Source organism: Vigna angularis, chromosome 11 (assembly GCF_016808095.1).
Source record: "Vigna angularis cultivar LongXiaoDou No.4 chromosome 11, ASM1680809v1, whole genome shotgun sequence".
NCBI classification, from domain to species: domain Eukaryota; kingdom Viridiplantae; phylum Streptophyta; class Magnoliopsida; order Fabales; family Fabaceae; genus Vigna; species Vigna angularis.
The window spans coordinates 25245313-25272000 of NC_068980.1; the positions used below are offsets into that span (position 1 = coordinate 25245313).

The 26688-nt window shown below is 35.7% G+C and overlaps 2 protein-coding genes across 3 annotated transcripts; one reads left to right on the forward strand and one right to left on the reverse strand.

Annotated features, from left to right (window-relative positions):
* Nucleotides 1-541: 541 nt before the first annotated feature.
* On the forward strand, nt 542-3588 carry LOC108333241 (uncharacterized). 2 transcript variants are annotated; one of them, XM_017568626.2, is made up of 7 exons: nt 542-722; nt 1498-1611; nt 1760-1822; nt 1942-1989; nt 2078-2131; nt 3020-3074; nt 3401-3588. In XM_017568626.2, the coding sequence occupies exons 2-7, from the start codon at nt 1519-1521 to the stop codon at nt 3442-3444; spliced, it is 357 nt and encodes a 118-aa protein (XP_017424115.1). In that variant the 5' UTR covers nt 542-722; nt 1498-1518; the 3' UTR covers nt 3445-3588. The 2 variants fall into 2 exon arrangements, with proteins under 2 accessions (XP_017424115.1, XP_017424116.1); XM_017568627.2 differs by having other exon boundaries at nt 1973-1989.
* A 4501-nt stretch (nt 3589-8089) lies between these two features.
* LOC108333917 (uncharacterized) lies at nt 8090-22754 on the reverse strand. Its single transcript, XM_017569423.2, has 7 exons — nt 22575-22754; nt 22235-22427; nt 22011-22131; nt 20790-21136; nt 18923-20672; nt 11544-11794; nt 8090-8395 (listed from the first exon to the last, which is right to left on the reverse strand). Exons 1-7 carry the CDS (start codon nt 22655-22657, stop codon nt 8324-8326), a joined length of 2817 nt encoding a protein of 938 aa, XP_017424912.1. The 5' UTR covers nt 22658-22754; the 3' UTR covers nt 8090-8323.
* Nucleotides 22755-26688: the final 3934 nt, after the last annotated feature.

Sequence of the window (26688 nt, forward strand, 5' to 3'; positions counted from 1 at the left end):
AACTCTTGCAAAAAGAATATGTATGCAATACAATTCAATCTAATAGAATCACATATTTTTTTTCTCTCCTATCTCTTCTTATAATAGTAAGTTTATATGTCAATGAAGCTTGAGAGTATTTTTTTTTTCTTAGTGAGATAATTAGTTTAAGAGTTAGAGATTTTTTTCCTTTAAAAAATATTCATTACTCATTTCTCTTTGTATTATAAATATGGATAATTTTATGATTATCAATTATTTAGTTTTATTTATTTGTTACTGAAAATGACTTCTTTTTGTTGTTGTGACTTTCTCAAATCATCAAACGCATATTTCATTCTGTTTCACCGTTCTTTATTTATCTCTCTTTTCTTTATTTTTCTTCTAATGGAGCGTATAAACCAAACTGCGTGCAGTGCATGTTGCGTAATCAACTTAATTAAAATTATTCTTTAATCTCAAAACACAGAACACGATCACTGATTTGACAAAATTGTATGCGTAACTAAATAACAATAAGAACAACACTACAAAAATATAAGATGAAATGAAGCAAATAAAAGAAGACAAAAAATAATTGAATGTAAAAGAGAGCATGGAATCTCAGACTGAGACAACAGACATAGAGAGGGAAGAGAGAGAGAGTTAGAGAGAGAGAGACAGAGAGAGAGACAGAGAGAGAGAGTTAGAGAGACACCGTTCGGTGCTCCGCTGAATACGGTTGTTGTGGCCCCTGCGCTCCGGTGAGCGACTTCTTCGATCTTGTTCTTTCCATTTCCTGCAACTTGATCTTCAAAATAATACTGATATTCTGCCCCTTTTGCACTTCATAGCTGCTCCATTTGTTTGTTCCAGCCCATTATCAATTTTTGTGTTTTCTTTTTAAATATTTAATCTTTTTCACTTTTGCTGAATACCCATCAATGATTTAGACTCTGATACTGTTTAGGGGGATGCAGACTTTATAATTTATGGTGGGTTGAAGAGTTGCAGAACTTCTAAAACCAATGTTTATGCTGGAATCTCTGAGACTAGACCTGAATAGAGAGTAAAAAGTTGTAAATAGGGTAGTTATTAGGTTAGGGATAGTTGTCTGATTTTGTATTTACTGTGTGAGAATCATTGACCCTTAGTATTTTATGAATTTCATTTATTAGACCTTATGTATTCTTAGTATGTGGGTTTGCATCCCAAAATGTATTCTATTTAAGAGCTATTGGTCTTCTGATAAAAGTATCAGAAAAAGCTTTTTCTAGCAGTTTATTTAATGCTCAGATATGTGTTACTTTGCTCAAAAAGCTTGTGACCTGCTTCATTTTGATGGGTTGGGTGATGTTTGATAGCAAGCTTGCAAATGGATTTTGCTACCTTGTACCGAGATAATGATCTGCGGCTTCTGTGCCTATAATAGTTTGACATGTCGGAAGACCAGATAATGTTCCTTTTAAGCGGTGCTTAATTGTAAAGTGGTTGCAGTAGACAGCTTTTCTGTTAACATGGCCTGTGTTGTAATTGCAGTTTTACACTCAAAAGGACCTCATGTCTAACATAGAGGATAACAAAGATCTCGGACAGATGGACGTGGATGCATCTAATGAGTCAGCTAACACCATGCCATCATCTCAGAAGCAGGTAGTATTCAGATTTTGCGTTTTAGTATTCTTAAATTAAAATTTTGACTTCAGATTAGTTATCTCTTTACTGAGAGGATGAAGCTTTTGACACAATGGTAAGTTTGTAAGGATTTATTATTGTGATTTACAATTTATGAACCTTGTAGGAAGAAGCTGTAAAGAAAAAATATGGAGGAATGCTACCCAAAAAGCCACCACTCATATCTAAGGTGTGTGCATGTGGATGTTTCTTTTGTCACTTACATTATGAAATCAAGATGCTCATGCCCATGAGTATCCACTGATCAATGTTCATTTGATTGTTCATCTAAACTCAATTTTATGCTAGGACCATGAGCGTGCTTACTTTGATTCTGCAGACTGGGCACTTGGAAAGGTATTTCTGGAAAATACAGCTATATAGTAATTGCATATACTTTTTTTTTCACTTTGCTGATGCTCTTCTGTGCCCTTGCGTGAAACAGCAAGGCGGTGAGAAGCCTAAGGGACCACTTGAGGCTCTTCGGCCTAAGTTACAGGTACTTAATCAATTTTCCGATGCCTGATTTGGATATAGATCACTGCTTTCTATGGCTTGATAGTAGTTGTTCTTCTGATGTGTGAATGCTTGCTGCTTGATGTTCTTATTCTGTTTCATGAAATTGTTCTATATCATTTAGCTTGTACAGAGAGAGAAAATAATCAATTGTCTCCAAAGAAATTCAAATCACAGATAATGTTATATTAGCGATGGAACAAGCTCATTTATAACTTGTGATTTGTGGTGATATGATTGTGCAGCAAAATTATTCAAATACCTGTTAGCAAATTGGTTGGTAAGAATGATGGTAGATTTAGTATAAATTGATGCAGAATAATACAGAAATATATTTTAGACGATTAAATTTTGACTCTTTCTCTTAGTTATGACTCTGAAATTTGGACTTGCACTTGCTATATAATGAAAGCTTTGATAACGTTATCTGTTTCGCATTACTGTTAAAATAAATGCATTACAAGTTTAAAATCAAAAAGTCAAGTGGATAATATTCTTAGGTGTTGTTAAAAAAAACTTTAATGTATAGGAGAAAATATGAAGGTAAAATGAATTGAACTTCAAATATAAGTTAAAATCAATTTGAAACCCTTTTTGTTGAGTTTCTTCAAAAAGTTTAAGTTGATCATAGCTTATTGAATGCTCAATATATTTTAGCTTTGTACTTTGTTCTCACATTAGTTCTTATAGACAAGTTTATTCAAACAAGACCTTAGTGACTGATTTTTAACAATAGTAGCATAAAGGGTGCTGCTCCATAGCTTCCCTTGTCCTTTAACACTCCATTTCTCTACCAATGGTTGAAAGGTTAAAAGAACCAATTTCATGTAATGTTCATGACAAATTTCTACTCGGTGCTTATGCTTTTCAGCCGACACAGCAGCAAACACGTTACCGGAAATCTCCTTATGCTCCTTCAGGAGAAGGTATGTTGCACTTTGATAGCTTCGTTTGTTGAGTTAAGATGGCTAAACTTACATTCCCTTCTCCCTTGTGTCACTCAGCATCTTGAAAATTATATAATATAGTGAAAAACTATATGAGATTAATCTTTCTTGTGTAAAAAATACATCTAGGCTATTGCATTTATAATAAAGAAAATATGAGATAAGTCCAAAATACAAATAAAAAATAATAACAAAGTAATTGAAGATAAAAGATAAAGATAAGATATCTATTTAAAATATTTAATAATCTAATATATCTAACAAATATGAACTAACTAAATTGTGATGTTTTGTCCTTTTCAAAGAAGGGGGAAGTGTTCCAGCCGAGGATGCATCTTCCACTGAGTAAGCAGCAATCAGTCTTTTGATGATGTGCTGACTATTGTTCTATTTGTTGTTTTCAACAATAAAGGAAGTTTATCATGTATTCATATTAGCACAAGACAGAATATTTGACATGCAAATGAACTCAATAGAGATTTACTTGGGACTATGATTTTTGTGTTTTGCTCTCTCCCTTTCTCTTTATTTGATTTTTTAAGATAGTATGAAAGATTTAATTTAAACTTGGTTTATACTTCAGACACTATTTTTGGTTTCAGTCCCTACATAAAAAACTATCACATGTGTGTGTTGCAGTTCAGAGGCTACCTAAAGATCTTTTATATTATAAACCTATTCATGAATAATACTTTTTTTATTAATGTCATGCTAATGTCGGGTTTTTTGTTCATTGTTTTCTGGTTTAATCTTATACTAAAACATTTGCATTTCATTTTGGTCCCTCCATGTAAAACACTTTAGTGTTCATTTCATATTTGACTTCCTTTTTCATTAGTTTTTTTTTGTTGAAAAGTGGTAACATATTTGATATATACTAAAATAACTCCACTTCACACTTGTTGATAATGACATCACATCACTTTCTTAATGAGTAAAAAGGGTTGGTGTAAGAATATTTTGATTAGCAAAGTGGCATTTTGCTTAGGGTTAGAGTTATTGGACTTTTGATTGGAATTTTGAAATGTGGGAATGAAGTGAGAAAAGTTTGTATAGGCTAATTGAAAATTCAATTGATAATGACATCCAAGAATAAAAATAAAAGAGTTGAGGACTTTTAATTGGAGAATAAAAATAAATTGGATCCCTAGTTTGGAGACTAAAAGATATTTAAATCTTAATAAACTTTAAAAAGACTTATTAATAAATTAAATCACGTGATAAATATTGAATAGACTATCCATGTTACTGTCATTTGAGTCTCTATGACAGTATTAGAATGAGGTTCTCCAAAAAAAACTAAATTAGTTTATTTTTAATGTATTTTCAATTATTATTTTCATTTTAAAAGTTTTTAAGTTTCGGATATTTTATTTATATTATTATTTTTTTAAATATAAATACATAAATATTGATTATTTATAAAAAGTTATTCAAAATAATTTTTTAATTATAGTCAAATTTTAGATACGTAATTTTATTATTTTGAAAGGTTGAAAATATAATATATGTTGAGTTTGTTTAAGTTTAAAATATGATAATTTTGAAAAAAAATATTGTTTAATTTTTTTTGTAAGTCTAAAAATTACTTATATTTAAATATAATTCTAAAAACACATTTTCTTTTAATTTTTTGGTGTTCTGAAAGTTTTTGTGAATGTATTTTAATAAAATATTTAAAAAAGATTATATATAAATAATCTTTTAACTTAATTTTATTTTTAACATCTAAAATATAATAAGTGTGTTTCATATTTTTTTTTTAAAATTAAAAATGTTTTTGGTTTTTTAACTTTTAGTCAAAATTGAAATTAGTCACTCTTCAAAACTTTAACCCATTTAATCCTCCAAGTTTAAGAATGTATGAATTTAGTCTTTTTAATCAAATTTTCTTAAGTTTATTTGATGTTTCAAACATGTTTCATAATAACATTTGAGTTGTTTATGTCTTTGACATATTTTCGCTTCAATATTAGTTGAGAAACGCGTTTGAAATCTCAAATGAACTTAATACAATTTGGTTAAAAAGACTAAATTAACACATTCCACAATTTGAGAGACTAAATTGGATCAAAATTTGAAGAATAACCAATTCTAATTTTCATTGAAAGTTAAGGAACCAAAAACATATTTAACCCTTAAAGAAATGATTTTTTTCTCAAAAGAATCATCCATCAAAAAATCAAATAAGTTATTGTTTTTATAAAACAATGCTAATAACAAACATTTTCATATATGAAAATTGAATAAAAATATACACAATCTTATAAAATTAGAAAAATAAAAAATTAGATATTAATACAATTATATAATTTGATTTGCAAGATTAGTAGATGTAATTAAGTTACAATATTAATTAAATTAATATATTAACTTAATTAGAAAACTTTTAAATATTATTAGAAATAAAATAGTCAACATGTTAAAGGAATTCCATAAACTAGTCCTAACCTAAGGATTTTATGGATATTAAGTTAGTTTTTTAATAAAGAATTTTTTTGACCCTGAGATTTTTTTGTGAGTTAGACTAATTCTTATTAGATAGACTAATTTGACAAATCTAAACATCATCTAATTGCAAAAATAATAAAAACCATTTCACAAAACTAAAAAACTTAAAAAGAAAATAGTACTCAATATAGCTATTGCCTTTAATTTGAAAAACAAAAAATATATTTAAATAAATAAATCGATTTATAAGTTGATGTTTTTCGGGAAACAATTTGATATTTGTTATCGACTTTTGTTGGATGAAATTAATAGGGATTATATTTTAAATAATAACATATATTAATGATAAAATTCGAAAAATCAAGTTAAACATTAATTTTATTAACCTTATTATTAAAATAGTTTTTTAGAGCGTGTTAGTTCTATATAATATTATAAAATGTACACAATTTTAAAACTTTAAAATGTTAATATAAGCACTTCATAAGCTATGCCCTATAATGATTGAAAAATGATTTTAAAATTTATGCTTAGTTACAACCTTAATCCTTATATTCTGTAAAATTCACAATTTTGTTTCCTAAATTATTTTCATAGGATTTTAATTTCTCCGTTAAGATAATTCAACTTAAAATTGAGAAAAAATTGGATAGACCAGTGTAGATTTTATGAAGTACTGGAACTAAATTTTAATAGTGATGGGTGTTTTGTTTCAGAATTTTGACTAAATTTTAAATTCATACAACAAAGAATACTTAATAACTGGGTTATACATCACTGGAGAGAAATAAAATATATTTTATCGTAAATATTTTGGGATCTCACATTACTCTAGTTCTGGTTTTAATATTCATACATCCATAACAAACCAATAGTATATTCTCAATAATTACCCTCCATCATACAATAACTCATAGTAACTAAATTCCACCACATTCCAAGTCTTCCAAACATCAAAACCCTAACCGTACTACACAATTTCTTCACAATCAAGTTGAGACAGAGGTACACGCACAAATCAAACATTTAAGGTACACGGTGCTCAAAAATTAAGGGTACTACAAGATTTAAAAGAACACAATTATTCAATGTGCACAAAATGTAAGTGTTCAATTGAAGGCAGCTGAAAAGGAAAAGAAATATCAACACGATGATAAAAAACAACGCAAAAAAACAAAAACTTCTTTTTGTACTATACATCTATCGTTCATATATAAGAAAAAAAAAATACCTACACCCTAACCCTTTTATGATGAACATGCAGGTTTCTACTTTGGTCACCCTCAAATCCAGCCTCTTCCAAATGGGCTTCTTGCTACGTCGTAGGATGGCTAGGTTACATCACCTTAAGATGATTCTCTCTTCAAAAAAGGATGTGACCAATGTGTGCTCTGCTTCGGAAGATCTTTGCTCTTCTCTGTTTCAACCACAACTTTAGATAATGGACACAAATCAGAGATCAGACATAGATGAGATGATAATGTGCTTTGATTTCAAAATTATAAACGAAAGAAACATTTCAAAAAACGTCACCTTCTTTCTTTCCCATATTATCCTCAATCAATATTTTAAAACAAGGATCTCACAGCATGTCACATGACTGTCAAACTATTATTTTTGTTTCTAACATAATGGAAACCGCTGCTTCATTAAAAAAATATTAAAATTAATGAATGTCATCCATTTTCCTGATGTCAATATATTATATATATACGGCAATCAACGTTTTTTTCTTCTGTAAATTAAAACTCATGTTTCCTCTGTAGTATATGTTATATACGCACACTTATATTTTCATATATCTCTATTAAAACCTTTTTTTCCTCTCCATACATATCTCAAGTGTTTATCAATATTTTAGATATCAATAAATTATTATTAATTTTCTATCAGCTTCCAAGAAGTTATGAATAAAAAGGGTACAAGGGGAGATTGAAAACTTTTCTATATTTATTTGAACCAAAAGAAAAGTGGAAAAAATATTGATTATAGAAAAAAATTGCCAATAATCAATGAATTTAAATTTTTATCAAATTGTTTTTTTTCCTTACCATAAATATCATCTACTATTGCTAAAACTTAGGTTAAGAAAAACACATCTTCAGAAATTAAAATATTACTATACTTGTTTATCTTATCACGAATCTCATTTATATTAAATGATGGAAAAACATATATCTTACCTAAAATTATGATACTGCAGTCCCCAGTGCAACAACAGTGCAAGTGAGATTTCCATTCCAATTCACGGCTTCAAGAACAATGATACTTACAACTATTAACTATAGGGAAGTATGCACTATTATATTTCATTTGAAGATTAACCAATTGTAAAACATTTGACAAAAGTATAAATTAAATTACAGATTTGAAGCTGGTTGGATCTATATAATGAGCGCAAATGATTTTGTTAACCATAAAACAAGGGTATTAACCAGCACGATAAGATATATTCAAACCATTCCCACAATAAGGAATGGTTACCTCATCAATAGCTGACATTCTCTAATTAAACAATATCGATTTTCTCTAGTTCAAAGATGTTTCTGATGCAATGACACTTTTATTTTAAATTGACAGACAACACCAATCCAAAATCCAATATATTATAGCATCAAAACTGACTTTAGGAAACCAGAATGGACAAGCATCCGATTGATTGAAAACATAACTTGCATTTGGATGTAGAAAAAACATAACTTGAATTTGGATGTAGGAACAATACTCATTCTCCGAAAAAACAACTCAACATAACGTTTGACAACTTCCTCCAGGTCTCAGTTTTTCCCCTGGTTTCTAACATAGGAGTTGCGTGCTAACAATTTCTGGCTGGAAGTGAACCGATCACCCTGCAAAAAGCATACGTCAAGAAGATGAATCTTCCACATCCAACAAGACACTACAATCTAGCATGCTGCACCATTAAATTGCAAGCTTTACTACAAATAAAAATTGATTATCTTTATGATAAAATTGAGAGCTCTTTATCAGACGAAACTTCGATCGTGTCTTGGCCATTTAAAAAAAACACACTCAAAGCCAACAAATAAATACAGTAGAAGAGGCCCTCAAAGGTGGCACCACGCCAATGGCATTGACTTTTGGTGAGCTCTTTAGTGCTTGCACTGAAAATGAAACTTCGATATCCAAACATATATAAAATGGCATCTTAATCAATAAGCTGAATATTTCAATTGCAAACCCTTTTGCATCATATCTCTTATCTAGTGGCTTTCGAAAATAAAGTATGATGAAATTCAAATCTATTAGTAGATAAAAGAAGAAACAGCAATCTCAAGTCAGATGCCGCATTAAAAATAATAAATAACTACATATATTAAAACACAGACAAAGGTCGGGCGTAAATGACATTTTAATGAGGTTGAATTAGAAAAAGTAACAATGAAAACGACGTTAACTTCTGGCTGGATAAATAATCAACTATTCCTATATTCGATTGGCTTGGAATTCTTAATCACTCGCAAAATAAGTTGGAAGCTAAGGTGGCACTTTATATCTAACAGATCCTGGTATATTCCTGATGCTATGGTGGGATTCCTAATCACTTACACAATACCCTTTATTGGGAGTTCTTTTTCTTATTCTATAAAATGTTCCAACATTTGTGAAATTAATTTTTTAATCTAATTTGATGTAAATGAACCATAACTATATAGTCCTATTCCTAAAAGATTTAAGAAAGCCCTGGAGGTCACTATTGAAGAATTTATATATTCCACTTTTTTTTCATGTAAATAATTAAATAATCCAAGTAACTAAAGCCCAAGTTTCATTTAGATCCCGATTCCAATACGATCCCCATGCCTCATTAGCCCCTCTCACTGTCGCAGTCTCTGCTTTAATCTTACATCAGTTTGATACTGAGGACTATCTTAGATGGAATGGTTCTGCTGATGGTATTCCCAGCCTCAAAAACTCTTGATGGAATGTATAGCACCGGTTTGGAGCAAATTTATTCCTCCTCCTTTCCCTTTTCTTGTTCGGCATATTTATCATAATAGGTTGCCTACAGATGATAGCTGGGTATGCTCATTGTTTCTTGTGTCATCTTTTGGGGTGGTGCTGTGGAAACTGTTCACCAGCTGCTCTTTTCATACACATTTTCTAAACACTCCTGGGCCTGGCTTAGCAGCGCTTTCCAGTGCCATTTTTTTCTGATTCCATCACTTCCTTTCTTTGTTTCTTGCAAGGATCCTGGAGTGCTCGAGTGACTTCTTTGGTGTCATAAACATATCGATAACCAGAAACAAGATCTGCTTTGATAACCCACATACCATCCCACGACCCAATTAAAAGCATAATTTATTGAGGTCAATCGGGCTGGTAACTGTTGTACTGGTTGTATGTGATCCAACGTGCCAGAAGTGGTCACTATTCTTGAAAGTTTTGTAGTAGATATAATTGAAAAAGAGAATGATTTTATTATTTTCATACATATCAATACATTCTCCTTACCTCTATTTGTAGCAATCTAATCTTCTAATAAAGGGAAATAAGGAAACAATGTACTAAAAAATAATCTAGAAGATCATACACCTATTTTCTCTAATTAGGAAGATTCTATAGATATTTCCTCTAATTACAACAGATATGCATCCTGGGAAGACTACATTATATATATTCCTGTTTTTTGGCCTCCTCTCCCTGTCATTGGTTCAAAAGTACCACTGATTGGGAAGCTAAAGACTCTCCTGGTGTATCTGGTTGTGGGGGAATATTTAGAGATCATCATGCTTTAATTGAGGGTGTTTTTCATATCTTGGTGTTAATAATGCCTTTATATTCAGATGAGATGGGAGTGATTCCTGACATGGAAGTCGTTGTCCCCATAGGCTATACTATGGATTGAGTGTGATTCTAATCTAGCTATTCAAGCTTGGTTCAATATTTCTATTATTCCTTGAGATCTTCGTAATAGATGGATGTATTGTTTTGTAAATAGTAATATTATTTTTATTCATTTTTCACATTTTATTAGGGTAATCATCAATGTATCGACAAACTTGCTGCGTTTGGCATTAGATCTCAGGATCGAACTTAGCGGGATAATGTTTCTAGCTTCACCTGTCCAGAGTTTTACAGGGATAGGTTTGATTTATCCTTTTATAATCTAGCTATTCAAGCTTGGTTCAATATTTCCATTATTCCTTAAGATCTTCGTAATAGATGGCTGGATTGTTCTGTAAATAGTAATATTATTTTTGTTCGTTTTTCACACTTTATTAGGGCAATCATCAATGTATCGACAAACTTGCTGCGTTTGGCATTAGATATCAGGATTGTACTTAGTGGGATAATGTTTCTAGCTTCACTTGTCCAGAGTTTTACTGGGATAGGTTTGATTTATCCTTTTATAGGGTTAGCGGTTAGTTGTGGGTCAGGTGCGTTATCCCCACTCTTTTTCTTGTACTTTTCCTCCTATTTATGGTATTCTGAGGTACTGCAGATGATTGATATTGTTTGTGGTGCCAACATTGTGATGCTTAAGCACCTCACTTTTATTAAAAAAACATGCATACAGAATGAGAATTTGATCAAGCATTAAATTCCACCTCAGATGCTTAGGCCAAGAACTTGTCTTGGCTATCTACCTTACGACATGAGATCTGAAAATTCTAGACTTCTCAGGAAGCTCAACTCACTGCTGAGGCAAATAATTCTTGGCAGAACTTTTGAAATTTGGTTCTTTATCTTCTCTTATTTCATATCACTTTCACTTCACCATATAACAGAATTTCAACTTGCAAAATTTTCTCTCTTGATCCCAACATAGGACGCATCTCTTGTCTACGAATAGCTAAAATTTCATACTTAGAATAGAAAAAAATTTATAACTTGCAGAGTCATTTCTTTAACATAAATCCAAGGACTGTTTTATTTTTGAAAATGGGAAACAATCTAGTCAAAATATGAACATCTAAAAAAAATGTTCTCCATGAAATCAATTACAATAAGATTGAAACAACCAGAACAAACCTTGCACATAGATGCTGCCGATTCTGATTCAAGAGTTTGGAGAGGAAGATGTCCAAGAGACTGGAAAGAGTCCAGGGCATCTAAAGTCAGCTGCCAGCCACAAAGAGCCACACTACCCACACCAGAACTGGAGCAGGGATTATCGCAACCAGCAGCAGCAACATCCCCATTCACCCAAGGACAGTGATCGTTATGTGATTTGATTGGATCAAATTCAACACCTCCATTACTGATGTCTCTGTAAGGAATCCCTGATCATTTAGTTAATGAAAAACGAAGAACTGTCAGGATGGGGCAGCCAATGATGTAAGGATCAGAAAAATATTCAGTAATCAGTAAAATAAGAAACATTCTTATGAAAGAACAACTCGGTAAAAAGGAATAGAAAAATTGGTACAATTCATCAGCAGTAATTTAATTCAGAAAATGATTAGAAATTGTTTGTATAAAACTAGGTAAAGTCATATAAAAACTAATCAATAAGAGATTTGATAGTTACTGGTTGAGTGACACCATGAGACCAGACATTGATAAGTTGAAAATATTACCTGAATAAGAAACTTGTGTATATATTGTAAGAGAAGAAAATCAATAATGGAAGTACTCATGGCTGTGAATATGTAACCCAGTCAATGTCTACATGTCTACTATGCTCACTAACAGTTTTTACAGAGATAGTAAGTATAAAATTTGGGTGTGGATTTTTTATGAAAGGGATGGGGAAGGAAGTAGGAAGGGAAAGGAGGTCTGCTCTAACAGGAGGGAGTGAGGTTAAGAGATTCCAACATCTAAATTGGGGGTAGAATACATAAGCCAAACTAATAATATTTAAAATACTATTACAACTGTAGTATCTTAGACTTCCTTTCAACAGTCAGGGGGGCTCAAATCTTATTGTTCTCCACACCTTTTGGTTGTTCAAGTAGCAAGGATCATAGGTTCAAGGGAAATGTTTATATTAGGAGAAATAAAAGGGACAGACAGTTACTGTCTGTGGGTAGGTTTTGTTGTCTCAGACTTTAATAATGTCTGTGTAGGAGGCAGTTGTTTTTAGCAGTTTTTTCATTGTTTTTGTACATTCTGAAAAGAATAGGAGGAGTGGAGAGTATGGTTCTCACGAACAACCAGAATAACCAGATATTGTATGATGTTGTTTGGTTTCTCTTTTAAGAGGAAACTCAGTGTATTGCTTGAATTCAGTTTTCAGTTGTTAGATATAATATATCTTTTATCTTTTAGTTACTTTGTTATTATTTCTCATTTGTATTTTGGGCTTAGCCCATATTTCTTCTATTATAAATAGAGAACCCTATGTGTGTATTTAACACAAGGGAGATTAATCTAATATATAATTTTCACTATATTTAACATGGTAACAGAGCAGGTTCTCTGATCCTCTTCTAGTAGTCTCTGCTGTCTGCCGGCGGCCGGCCGCCATCGCCGCCGGCAGCCCCTAAAGTTTCAGTCGGCAGTCCATTTTCTCTTCTTCTCAGCGCAGCCAATCGCCTCTGCCGTCGACCATCACCGCTTTCCACTGCCGTCGCTGCTATTGCTGTCGCAGCCACTTTCCGCGGCCAACCACCGTCGCCGCCGCCGGTCACTGTCGGCCATCACCGCAGTTTTAGCCGGTGACTTGGGGATTTGGACCGTCTCTTCGAGCGACGGCCAACCACGCCGGTTTCGAGAGCCAGTTCTCAGTCACGCGCCGCCACACAGCGCTTCTTTCCGGCCAGTCTGTCGCCGGTCGCCGGCCGTCATCACAGTTTTGACCGGTGACCAGCAGATCTGAAGCGTCTCCTTGAGCGACGACCAACCCCGCCGGAGACAAGACCAGACTCCTCTTCACACGCCTCCACGCACCTCCTCTTTCCGTCAGATCTCTGGCGCGTGTTCTGCACGCGCCGCCTTCCCGGTGTCGGAGTTTCACCGCGACACCTCCATAGCTCTCGCCAGACCTCCCTCTCTCTGTTCAGACCTCAGAGCAGCCATTGCTACCATCTTTGTCTGTCTTCGTAACCACCGTTGATGGTCCAGGCACCGTTTTCCGCTGTACAGGCACTGTTTGTCGCTGTCCAACCACTGTGTTCCGCTGTCCGCGCCGTCTTCCACTGTCCAGGCGCCGTCTTCCGCTATCCAGGCACCGTCTTCCACTGTCTAGGCGTCGTTTGCCGCTGTTCGGCGTCGTTTGCCGCTGTTTGGCACTGTTTGCCGCTGTTTAGTTTGCCACTGTTCAGCACTCCGTTGTTCAGCACTGTTTGCCGTTGTTCAGGCGCCATATGCTTTCAACCACTGTAGGCCCCCATCACCTCGTCAGTTAGTTAGTGATGACAGTCCCTGTAGTTTTGTCGCTTCCAGCCACTACAGGCCCCATCAGTTAGTGATGGCAATTTAGTCCCTACAATTTTATAGCAGTCAACCGCCGCTGCAGTCGCTACCGCCTCAGACAGACGCAACTGCATCAGTTCTTCTTGGGTTAGAGTTTAGCCCAATCTTCTTGTGATACACTGCTAAGTATATCACTTGGGAGTTGTCCAGTTTCAGCATTGTTGCTTAATATTTTGTTTTGTTTTAGTGGTCCAGCAACTATGATATTCCACATTTCCGCCCTTCACACTAAGGGGGAGTACGTTTCCAAGACACTGCAAGTCACATATATATGGGTGTAGTCCCTGCAGTTTTGTAGATTTCAGCTACTACTGTTGATCCCGTCACCCAGCCATCATTGATGAGGATTTAGTGTAGTCCCTGCAATTTTGTAGCTCTTAGCTTTCAGCTACCACTGTTGATCCTGTCACTCATCCATCATTGATTGAGAATCAGTCCTTGCAGTTTGTCATTGTCCACCACTGCTCTCCTCCATCCACTTTTGAAGTTGAAGTTTCACAAGCTGCTGTTAGTCCATCTATATTTGTCTCACACTCTTGAAGACAAATCATCTAGTTCAACACTGAGTTCATCTATTCCAAGCTTAGTTCATAGAATTTGTATGCTCCAGCTTGAGGGGGAGTGTTAGATATAATATATCTTTTATCTTTTAGTTAGTTTGTTATTATTTCTCATTTGTATTTTGGGCTTAGCCCATATTTCTTCTATTATAAATAGAGAACCCTATGTGTGTATTTAACACAAGGGAGATTAATCTAATATATAATTTTCACTATATTCAACAACAGTTTAGTAAAAGTGTTTCGTATAGGTCTGAATACCTATATCATTGGTATCCAGAGCCTCTTTCCTGGTAAATTGGGGGCCCACTAAAGGTTATGGTCAATATAAGAATGGAGGCAAGATGGGATGGGATGGGCTGGAGAAGATTGTCCAAGAACACGAACACGAGAATAACCGACGGTTCCAGCGGTTAAAAGAGATGATTCAAGGACTGAAAGGGGTGGTTGAACAGTTCACATCCTCTAATAAGCATACAGAGGCCCAAGATTCTGTTGCTATGGGAGGAAATAAGGGAAGCTAGATTCATGCAAGAGGAGGTTCTTTTGGGATTTCTGCCAAATGGAGGAAGTTGGACATTTCTGTGTTTACAGGAGACGAAGCTTATGGCTGAACCAATAGGCTTAAGTGGTATTGATAACGGTTGATTTTACGTGTTTTTGTGTATATATTTTGGTGAATAAATCAACTCTTCATAATTTTTACCTTGTTTTATCCTCAAGTTTAGTGTGTTTTCTTGTGTTTTAGTTAGTTTATGCTTGTTTTTACCTCTAATATCTTTATTTAAGTGTGTGAAATAAATGAATAGGAAACGATTCTAATGGAGGAAAACAAGCAATAACTCAAGGGAACATGTTTTTGGACAATAAAAGATCAATTTGAAGTAAATACTCATGTTGGACACCTTTGGAATTGCACAAGAACTTGAATTTTAGAATGCTGTCAAAACTGCCTGTAGCTGAGCTATCTGTCTCTGGAATGCTGTAGCTGAGGTGCAGCTGAGCGCCAGCTCTCTGGAATGCTGCCGCGAGGCTGCAGCTGAGTGCCAGCCCTTTGGAATGCCACGGCTGGGCTGTAGCTGAGCGGTGACGACGCTGACTTGTCAAAATGGGTTATTTAAGCATGGTTCTCGCGATTTTTTGGGCATTCTTCTCCTCCTACACTTCATTCTTCACCTAGAGAGATTGGGAGAGGCCCTTGGAGGCTTTTTGGGGTGTTGGGAAGCTCTCCCACTCCTCCTTGGGTCTTCAAGCTTCATCAGTGGTGATTTTGCCCCTTTTGGTTGAGGAAGAAGATGGGTCACGAATTGGAGATGGAATTGCGAAGGGGAGGCGCAAATGGAGCATGGAGCAGCTGCTAAGAACCTTGGGAAAGGTTGTGCATCTTCTCTTTGGTTCCAATTTCTTCCTTATCTCTTCAATTTTGTAGAACCCTAAGTTCTCCACCATGGAGGATTTTTCCTATTTGTTGAGATTAGTTGTAAAACATGGAATTCTTATGTATTTTGTGATGCTAATGATATATGCTCTTCTATTTTACTTTCGTGTTCAATTCCTATGTTTAATACTTGCTTTGGATTGATCACCCATGCATGATTTTTGGTTCTTGATGTATTGAGAAATATGATTTGAACCTAGAATTGAAATTGAATACCTATTGGGTGGAATTGAGATGTTTGTGAATGCATGAGAATGAAATGGATGAATTCTAGTCTTGACAAATTGTAAATACACTATGTTAAATTCCTTGCACACCAACTGTTCGATAAAATACCAAAGAGTTTCTTGTGTTGTTTTGTGCACTTTGATGTCTAATTGAATTATGAAAGGAAGAATTATCATGTGTTGCACAAGTCCCTTGGGAGAGAACGATATTTATCACTTGCTACGCTGCGACCGGTGCACTTGTCGTTGGTTTTGCAGCCAACAGGTATTTCCATTTGAAAGAAGTCTCTCAGGAGGAGAGAATACTGGCTGTGATGGTTGCTTTGGAAGGAAAAGCTTTGAATTGGTTTCAATGGTGGGAAACCTGCAATCCGCATCCCAAATGGGAAGCCTTCAAAGATGAGGTGGTTTGAAGGTTTCTGCCAACAATGCTGCAAAACCCGTTTGAAATATTGATTGGGCTATGCCAAACTAGACAAGTGGGAGGATATATAGAACAGTTTGAACAATATGCTGGATTCTTGAAAGGAATTCAGCAAGATTATTTGATTGGCATATTCTTGAATGTTTGAAGGAAGAAATAAAGGCTGAGGTTAAGCTGCATGAGCCTAAGAATCTTGCTGAGTTAATGATTAAGGCTCAAATGGTGGAAGAAAAGGTTAGAGTCACCAAGGGGGACTCTCTCACTGTGCAGCTTCAAAGTAACACCTCCAGACAGTTGCCACCTACTCGCAGTTACTCGAAGGAAGGGAGAAATTCAGTGGGTGTTACCAACTCCAACAGAGGAAGTGAAGCAAGCAGTGGCTGTGTGATCACCATCACTAGTACTCTTGCTGGGACTCAACAAGGAGGGACACCGTTTAGAAAATTGTCCCAAGAAGAATTGCAAGATAAAATAAAAAAGGGCTTATGCTTCAGGTGTGATGAGAAGTTTGGGCCTAATCATACTTGCAAAAATAAACAACTCCATATGATGCTTCTTTTGGAAGAAGAAATTCAAGAGTTAAGGGAATTTGCTGCCTGCATTCATAAAGAATTTCCAGACTTTCACCTTGAGGATAAGGTGCATCTTCATGGAGGGGGTGTTTGATAGGTTTGATACAGTTTACAAAATAAGGAAAAAAAGAAGGTAATTCATCCCGTTGAAAACACCTCCCACCCATTGAAAACATCTGGGAAGATGCTACTGCCATCAATTAAGGAGTTTTCTACTTTTCACCTTGAGGACAAGGTGACACTTCATGGAGGGGGTATTGATAGGTTCAAGGGAAATGTTTATATTAAGAGAAATAAAAGGGACAGACAGTTATAACTGTCTGTGGATAGGTTTTTTTGTCTCAGACTTTTATAAAGTCTGTGTAGGCAATTGTTTTTAGCAGTTTTTTCAGTTTTGTATATTATGAAAAGAATAGGAGGAGTGGAGTCTGGTTCTCTCGAATAACCAGATACTGTATGACGTTTGGTTTCTCTCTTAAGAGGAAACTGATGTATTCCTTAAATTCAGTTTACAGTTTAGTAAAAGTGTTTTGTATAGGTCTGAATACCTATCAAAGGATTAGTTCCTTTTAAGTAAAATCTCGGATTCGAATCTTTTGAATAAAGAAAATAAATTTTGGGAGAACATTCCTCCCTGCAAAAGGTTCGTTAACTAAGATTGGGTAGGCTTAATGCACTTTCCATTTCCAAGGGCTTCCAATCAAAATAAAACTTTTGGAGGGAAAACATCCAAAAATACTAACAATATTTATCAAAACATAAATATCTCTTGTAATAACTCCTCTTTGTTTTCACTTAAGCATTTGGTGGAGGAAAAACAACTAGGGCCACAGATTTGGTTCCCAAAAATCCTTTAAGAAAAAAATATTGGAAGACATAACAAGTTAGGAAGAAGCTTAGCAGACAAAAAACTACAACATATATCATATAGATAATTAAAATAATGCAGAAATATAATTGTAATGCAAAAATAATGAAAATCAACTGTATAATTAATAAATATATCTTGTCTAGAATTCTGATAAATCAAAACACCACCAAATTCAAGGTCCAGACTTGAAAAAAAAAAAAACATAAGATAAATGTCCTAAATTTCTAATTATCTTTTAGATGCTTTTGAATTGCCTTACTCAGTCAGTTGTCATTGGCGATGTCGGAAAAAAGGTGATGAAATGTTTCATATATTCAGAGTATAATAATTGAGTGGAAAAGAAAAAGAAAAGAATTTAGGGAGGGTGGGTGGCTGGCACTGGATGAAGAGAAAATAAAAAGTGAAAAATTAAGGGAGGACTTGTACTCAGAGGTGGCTCCAGCAGCAGGACATCGCTGTGCTGGAACCCAAGGTGACTGCAGCTGTGTTAAGTACAGTGCATGAGTCAGAGGAGGCTGTCAGTGGGGTGCTTGAGGCTGGTTGGAGGTTTATTTTCAGAAATAATTGTTCGAGTCTGGGTCTAGGTTGTATGGCCCAACCCATTTTAATAAAAAATAACTACTGGGCTTACCCAATAAACATTAGTTCAAAAATAGAAACAGAAGAGAGAGAAAACAGTAGGGCTTTAAAATGCTTGACTCATGTCAGTTCGCCTGGAACTGAGGCTTGAGCAGCTCCTAACCGCCATTCCACAACCCATGGTAGCTGCTATGAGCAGCCATGGCCATTTTCAATAGCATTGGACTTTACAAGTAACATTGAGCATCAGAAGGGAAAAGTATATCTAATGTTAAAGAGGAAAAAGACAGAAACAAATAAAATAGATAAGTAATCAGACATACCCATAACATCAGTATTTAAATGGCCTGATTCATGATATGCACCGTCATCAATGTGAGATGCCTTCCCAGTCTGAGTAACTTCTTCCTTGGATACTTCATAGGCAGAACATACAACAGCATTACAAGAAAGGGACGGATGGGCACCATTGTCAGGGTCTATCATCTGCATGCTACAACTGGTCTTCTCACCACTTTCAACAGATTCAACCTTGGTTGAAGCTATAATTTTTGAGCCACTATCAGCCCTTGCTATAGATTGAGACACCATGGCTTGACTATCCCCTTGAGGATCTTCCCGACTCATTTCCTCAGGCACAAAGTCCCCAGTATGTCCATGATAAGGCTCAAATTCACCAGGTGGACCCTGATTTTCAATCACTTCAGCAATTGGTTCAACATCACCTAAACTATCACCTCTATGAACTGAGACATCAGTCCCATGGATTTCAGCCTCATGACTTGCACCCATGCCCACACTTCCCCCACTAATACCAAAACTAGGTCCATCTCTAGCATGTGCAGTCAGTATCTCCATGTTCAAAACTTCCCCACAAGCATTTGAACTGCTAACACCTGCCTCCCCTCCTGCCCTATCTAAAAGTGGCTGGAAACAAGCACTTTGCTGTGCTTGATAGCTGCTATTTAGCTCTGATGCTTCGTTCAAATCAACAGAAGGGAAATTGACATCATTAGCATCTACAGGAAAATTTTCAACACTTTCCATTGATTCATCATCTGAACTGTGATAAACTGTATTCATTGCAATAATAGAAGATGCTTGAGCAGAATCTCTGGTAGACATAACACCAATGGCATGATCCCTTTCTGGGTTTAACTGGTTAGGGATATTTGCATCCAGTTCTATTTGAATACCCAATGAATGGCTAGGTGCAGAAGAATTTCTTAATGGAAACTGGAATGTTTCCAATAGATTAGTATGACGGGCACGCTTTGAAGGGCCAGCTGAATACAGTTGACTACCAATGACTTCATTATTATCGCGGTCAGTCACAGTTTTTTCAACACTGTCTGCCTGTTGCACATTTAGATGTTGCCTGTCAGCAGTGGTTCCACCATCATCCAACTTGCGTTTGCGAGCAGTGGGGCCTTGTGATTCATAAGAAGCCGTCTGGTCTCCAACCTCACTTCCAGAAGGCCGCCCAATCATCAGATGTTTCTCTTCCCCAGCATCTTGCGCATGACCTGAGGTTGATGTCAAGTTTATTGGTGAAGAGGATGGCCCACTAGCCATCCTAAGACTTATGTCTAAACTTTTAATGGATACAAGTTTTTTTTCGGATGTTGTAGCCTCATCACGGTCTCCAGTCCTCTCTTTTTCAACACCATCAGTAGCAGCCCATTCATTGATACCACTAGCTGCACTTATTCCTCGAGTTGATGCTATTTTCTTGCTTGTTTGAGGTGTATCAATCCCACAGGGTGTCAAATGAACTGGTCGTGGAGCTGTCAAGAAATCCCATACTCTAACTGTAACCCCACATAAACTACAATCTAACAATGGTGACCTAGACTCACAATTAAACTCTGAACCCAGTACATCATTGTCCCCAGTATCTTTCCTTGAAGAAGTTGAAAACTCCCTCTTGCTTGGAGCAGGATCAGCTGCAGATCCTTTGGCTGGATCAGAGCTATACCCATTTTTTGCAGATTCAGCCGATTGTTCTTCACAGTCAAGCACATTAGGAAGCCATCGTGGCTCCCATCCACAAAGACTTATTAGCTTTTGAGCCTATTGAAGTGGAAAATTAATAAATGAATGCACAAATAAACAAAATTGGACAGATTGGCATAAAATATACTCCAATAAATAATCAAGAGAAAACAACATATCTTAAAAATATCTTACATAAGAATATGAATGACAGGCCTGTTCTCCAGTTATGCCCGTTCCAGAAGCATTTTCTGCTCTGCAGCCCAATTCTCCAGCTGTCTGAATTTGCAATTGAGCAAGTAAATGATCAATTTGAGGGCTGTGTGTAACCCGCATAAGCTCAATTGCAGATGAAGATACGATTGGGAGGGAATAAAACTGCAAGAGTCCATCACACCTATCCTTAAAACCACCAATTAGAGCTGAAGGCGAAGTAGGAGGAAACTGCACCAAGCTTTCAGGACAGCTATTGCCTCTCCAAGGACAGGTGACTTTGTGGCCTCTATCAAGCTGTTCAGAAAACTCTTCACTGGAGCCATCAGCTTCATCAAATAAATGAGAAAAAATAAGCAAGGCCCAGAAAGAAGCATTGAATTAAGTGGTACAAAAGGGCTTGTCTTTGAATTATCTAGAAGATTAAAACATAAAGTACGAGATTTCTTTATTGAAATTGAATACTGAATATTGAATATTAACTACAATTGACACCACAAAAGGTTCAGACTACACATTGCAAATATCATCTGCATCATACTCTTAACACAAAAATGGTAAAATAACAATCTCTAATACAATTTATCTAGTGGAAGTTCCAATGTCCAACAAACTTCCATATAACCATGTAAACCCTACAAGTCTTAGAATTTGGGCTTGGAGCCTCATTCAACCCCACAAAAAAATCAAATTGAAAGCTTAGGATCGTCCAAGCTTTACCACTTACCCAGTCACCTGTTTTCTCACTCATTAAGAGAGAGGTACAAAACAAATCACATTCACCGTTTGTTCAAAAGCACCAGATGAAATTTTTGGGCTTTAGGATTTAGGGTCTTTCTCACTGGTATTGTATTGAAAAGAGAACCCTTTATTATGTGTCTCTGGCAAATTAACTTTCAGAAGAGGTACGCCACACTTTAGGCCATAACCAAAAATAATGCACTGCGACTAGTTCCCGAAATCACCCCACTCAAGACACAAAATAAGCATACATAAATTGTATCACATTTCCTACAAAAGTTACCAGAACACTTCACCTCCGGGGAAACCCAGGAAAAACACATCGAATAATCTACATTATCAAGGTATACACATTCTGAGCAGACCTTTGAGTTGGAAATCTAGCAGAATCAGCAATCCCATCCCCCATCATTAAAAAGCAAAACCAAAAAAAAAAAAAATCCATTACAATTATAGATTCACCTTCAAAAGATGAAGCTGAAGGCACGGCAAAATCTAATTGAGCACGACATATCTCACACTCAATCTTAGCAACACCCACATTCACCCAACCTCTCTTCGCACAAGCCAACGACCCAGCAACCTGCAAAATGACAACAACAGACATCAGTTCAATTGTCCCCTCCCCGTCCCCAATTATCTCAACCGAATCGTTTCCATCACAAGTCAATCGTATCGAAGCCAACCTTGGGCAATTTCCCGGCGAGCTTAAACGTCGAAAGGCGGCGCAGCAAATCGCCGCGCTCCCATGGCCGGCAGGAGGGAACCGAAGAGCCTTGCAGCAACGAACCCACAACCTCGCGCGAATCCGCACTTGATTTGTGGCGGCGACGAACATCTCCATTGGGCGGAAACGCCGGCGACGAGGCCCCCGCAGAACTAGAGGAAGACAAAGAAAGGAATATCAGCGAAAATTGAAAGGAAAGGACAAAACCCTAGAAAACGAAGAGTGAGAAATGGAGCTACGGTATGCAATAATTATGCAAATGAAAGGAAAAGTTAAAGCGAGAAACCCTAGAGAGAGACCTTGCTGCAGGTGTGGGAGGAGAAGAAGGTGGTTTCGGAAGAGAGAGATTGGGATTGGCAGAGCTTACGCCATCTTCGTTCATCTTTCAATTTCATGTATTTTCTTCTCTCTCTTTCTCTCGTTTTGTGTTGTGCTTCTGACTTGCCTTTGGCTTTGGAGTCACACGCTATTAACGTGACAAATAAATTCCTTTCCCTCTCCATTTCTTGTGTGGTTTAGTTATGTGATGGATCCATTCTCAACAACTTATTCCTTCTCTTCCATTTTTTATTAGTAAAAATAACAAAAATATATTTTCTCCATTTCTTTTAATCATTGATCAATAAATCAAGTAAATATATACTGTTTTTAAGATATAAATATATATGTTTATTAAAATATAATTGTTAATATAATGAAAAATAACATAACACATTAGTTTTTTCTTTAACAAGTCTAACCAAATATTTCAAAAACAATGAAACATTAGAAAATCATATTCTTGAAAGTTTCAAACTCAAACATGTTATACACACTTTGTTTAATGTGCTTGCATTATTTATTTAGAAAATAAAGTATATGTTTTGGGTGTAGGATTGAGGTCAATGGTTTAAACTGTGATGAGTTGTCCAATGTTTAAATATCCTCCTGAACTCTAAGTGTTGGATTGAACAAATCGCTCGGAAGGTACCTACAAAAGGAACTTTGATGGAAAAATCAGCTCAACGTTAGCAGTTAAGAATTAATGGCATAGTAAATGCATATCACCTACTTCATTACCTCAAACTTCAATTTATAGGTTTCGGAATTGGCTCTTAGTTAACATTGGCATAATCACGGCCCAATTGTGGGTAATCATACTTCACATGTAAGTTAATATTAAGGTTAATATATTGACTCATGATCGATTGGTTTGCTTGGTGGTTGGTCGGGTTCACTAGTGGCTCAATTGGTGGTCGTTGTTATGGTTGATCGTTCGATTTGTGGCCGATCGGATAGTCATACATAGAGCTGTCAAAATGGGTCACAACCTACAGGCTAACCCAGCCCACCATGGGTCAGAGCCGGGTTGGGTTTGAAAAAATTGTATTTTTTTTATGCGAGTTGAACCCGTGGTGGGCCGGGTTGGCCCACCAACCCACCTACCTAATTTTATTTTATTAAAATTTAATCTTAATTTTATAAAAAAATATTTATTCACTAGTGCAAAAACAACATATAACGTCATGCGTTTAACGTCTAACTATTCAATAGCCAACGTTAAAAATGACCGGTGGCAATTTTGTAAATAAATGCAATTATTAAACGTCGTTTAGAATTATAATTCGACGTAAAAGGATATAAAACGTCGAATGCCTCAGCGTTAGACGTCAAAATGTTAATGAATTCAATAAAAATTTGAGCGGGAGATTGAAAATTCATTCACTTTATCTTAGCGCGCGAGACTCTCTTCTCTGCTCAAACTTTTCTCGAACGAAGTTTGACGACCATCACATGTAATCTTTCTTTCATTTGATACAAATGCATGTTAATTAACTATTTTAGGTATGATTTTCGTTTGTTTTCACCAATTATTTTTGTATTCTTGTCCTTCATATGCGCATTTTGTTTTCTCTCTCACTGATGGCAACACTTTATTCCAATGAACCCACCTTTTGAAGGTTAGTTTTCGTTTTCGTTTTGAAGAACTTATTTGTTGAACTTGTTTGTTGTTTTTTTTATTGAACTTGTTTGTTGTTTTTTTTTATTGAACTTGTTTGTTGTTGTTGTTGTTTGATTGAACTTGTTTGTTGTTGTTTAATTGAACTTGTTTGTTGTTTGATTGAACTTGTTTGTTGTTTGATTGAACTTTATTATTTATTGTTGATCCTATATTACCGTTCATAGTTCTGCTTTTCAGATCTCGTAGAGTTGTAAAAAATGATTACAATTATTTTAAAAAAATTGATTAAAGTTGTATATTGACAAAATTCGACGTTAAATTAACGTCGTATATTGACAAAATTCGACATTAAATTAACGTCGAATTTTTTCAATTTGACGTTGTATGCTGTTTTTGTACAAGTGATTTTTTTTTTTTGCTTGAAAAAATTATTTAAATTCCTTATTTTCAAAATTAATTAAACACCCATGTTGGGAGTGAAATTTGTTTATATTTGAATTATAGAAAGTTTGTAAATTTTTTATTTGAAAAAAAATTGTAATTAAGTGAACCAGTAAGTCAACCCGTTTACCCACCAACCTGTGGTGGGTCAGGCCGGGTTCGAATTTTTCTGGCTCGCTAATAAATGAGCCGGGTTGGGTCAGCTCACTAAGTGACCAACCCATAGTGGCCCGGGTCGGGTCGGGTCGGGTCGGGTCGAGTCGGGCCAGTTGGCCCGTTTTGACAGCTCTAGTCATACAGTATACAGGCCCCCAAGCCCAAGCCCGAAATGACTAGCAAAAAGGTTTGAAGTTGGTCACCTAGCTCTTGTTGTCCATGTAATTCAGGCGTGGCTTGATGATGAGGAGTTTTGATCATTGGGGAGATAATTACTTCAACATAGGTCACGCGGATAGAGCAAGTGGTTAAGACCTTCAGTTGACTGTTTAGGGAACATGAAGAGCGCCTTGATCGTTCAATTTATTGGCCAACTACCTTTGGAAGTGTTTGAAAATGTTACAATTGGGGAAGCGCATAAGGCTTCAAATTTCGTGCCTATCAAAATACACAAAGTCGGGGTGCTCAAGCCATTGGATGCAGCTTAATCTTACAACTAGGGATGATTGACAATGGAGGCTCACGCGACTATAAATAGGGATGTGCCTTCTTTGTTATTTTCCCCTTTAATCTTCTGCTATATGTTCATACCATTCGTTCAACATACATAAGTAATAATATCGACCTTTCATTTGTCTTCGTTTGAGGAGTCTTCGAGGAGAAGCGACCGGGGGTATGCAGATGATGCCTCTTCTTCGCCAATGTCATTGTCGGTTGCCTCACCCATTTTAAGATCAATCGAGGGGAGCATGGGTTCGATCAGCAGTGCGACTGCCACTTTAGATACACAAAATAAAGTCGACAACTACAATAATATTGAAGTTGATGTGGAGTTGGACATCAACACTTCTGACGAGGGGGATGAGCCCGCTCATTCTCTCCTAGTTGTCTCGGGTTATGATTGGACATCTCGCGATGTAGAGGAATACATAACCTATTTCTTATAGGGATAGGAGTTGATGGATTGGGTCGCACAGACATACCTTGTTGAGGTTGATCGAAGTTCCAAGATGTTCAACATGATTGTTTGCAAGGGGAATGTACATGTATTTCATGGGAGGGAGAGTTGTCATATGGATTTCTTCTATATGTACAACATATCTCTTCAATGATATACTCGTTTGTCTTCCCTTCGATGAATTTCATATGGTGTTGATGTGATCATGGATGGGTCAAGACCTAAAGAAAACATCTAGAAATAAAAAGAGTAGAATAGGTTTTATGGCTTGTATTTTGGCCTTTAGTAGAATAAGTTTTCATAGGCTTGTATTTTGTCTTTCTTGTTTCTTTTTCTTAGTTTGGTTGTAGAGAATCTTATATATTCTTCTTTTATTTAAGATGCAAGCAATGTGGGACTTCACATAGCTTGAACTTAAAAAAAAAAGAATAAATAAGTCTTTTCTCCTTTTAGTTACTTGTAATTCAAGTTTTCACATGTATAGTTTTAGTTTTGATCTTTAGACTAGTTAGGTGGCTTATATATCTTTAGGAGGTTGTAGAATTAAGAGATGTGGGACTTAAAACAACCTTGAGAGTTGTTTCCAGACTTATAGGCCTCTAAGTCCCACATCCTTTATTTTTCTCCACTTACTTCATCTCTTGGTGCCAAATAAGCAACCTAAGGTATTTTTTTGTACATATACCTTGCACACCTTCAAATTTGAATATAAATAGTGTTTTGCATTCAATTGCATTACTTCTTTGAGATAGAATTTTGTCTCTTAGTCTAAATTTGGGTCTTATCTTGTGAAAAACAAGTGGTAGTCCTTATTGACATTTATCTTGGATCCTTTGAAATGACGTGCCTTCAAATTTGTAAATTTCCTCTCTTTTCTCTCTTTCATTTTTTGTCTTTTAATTCCATTTCTTAATTG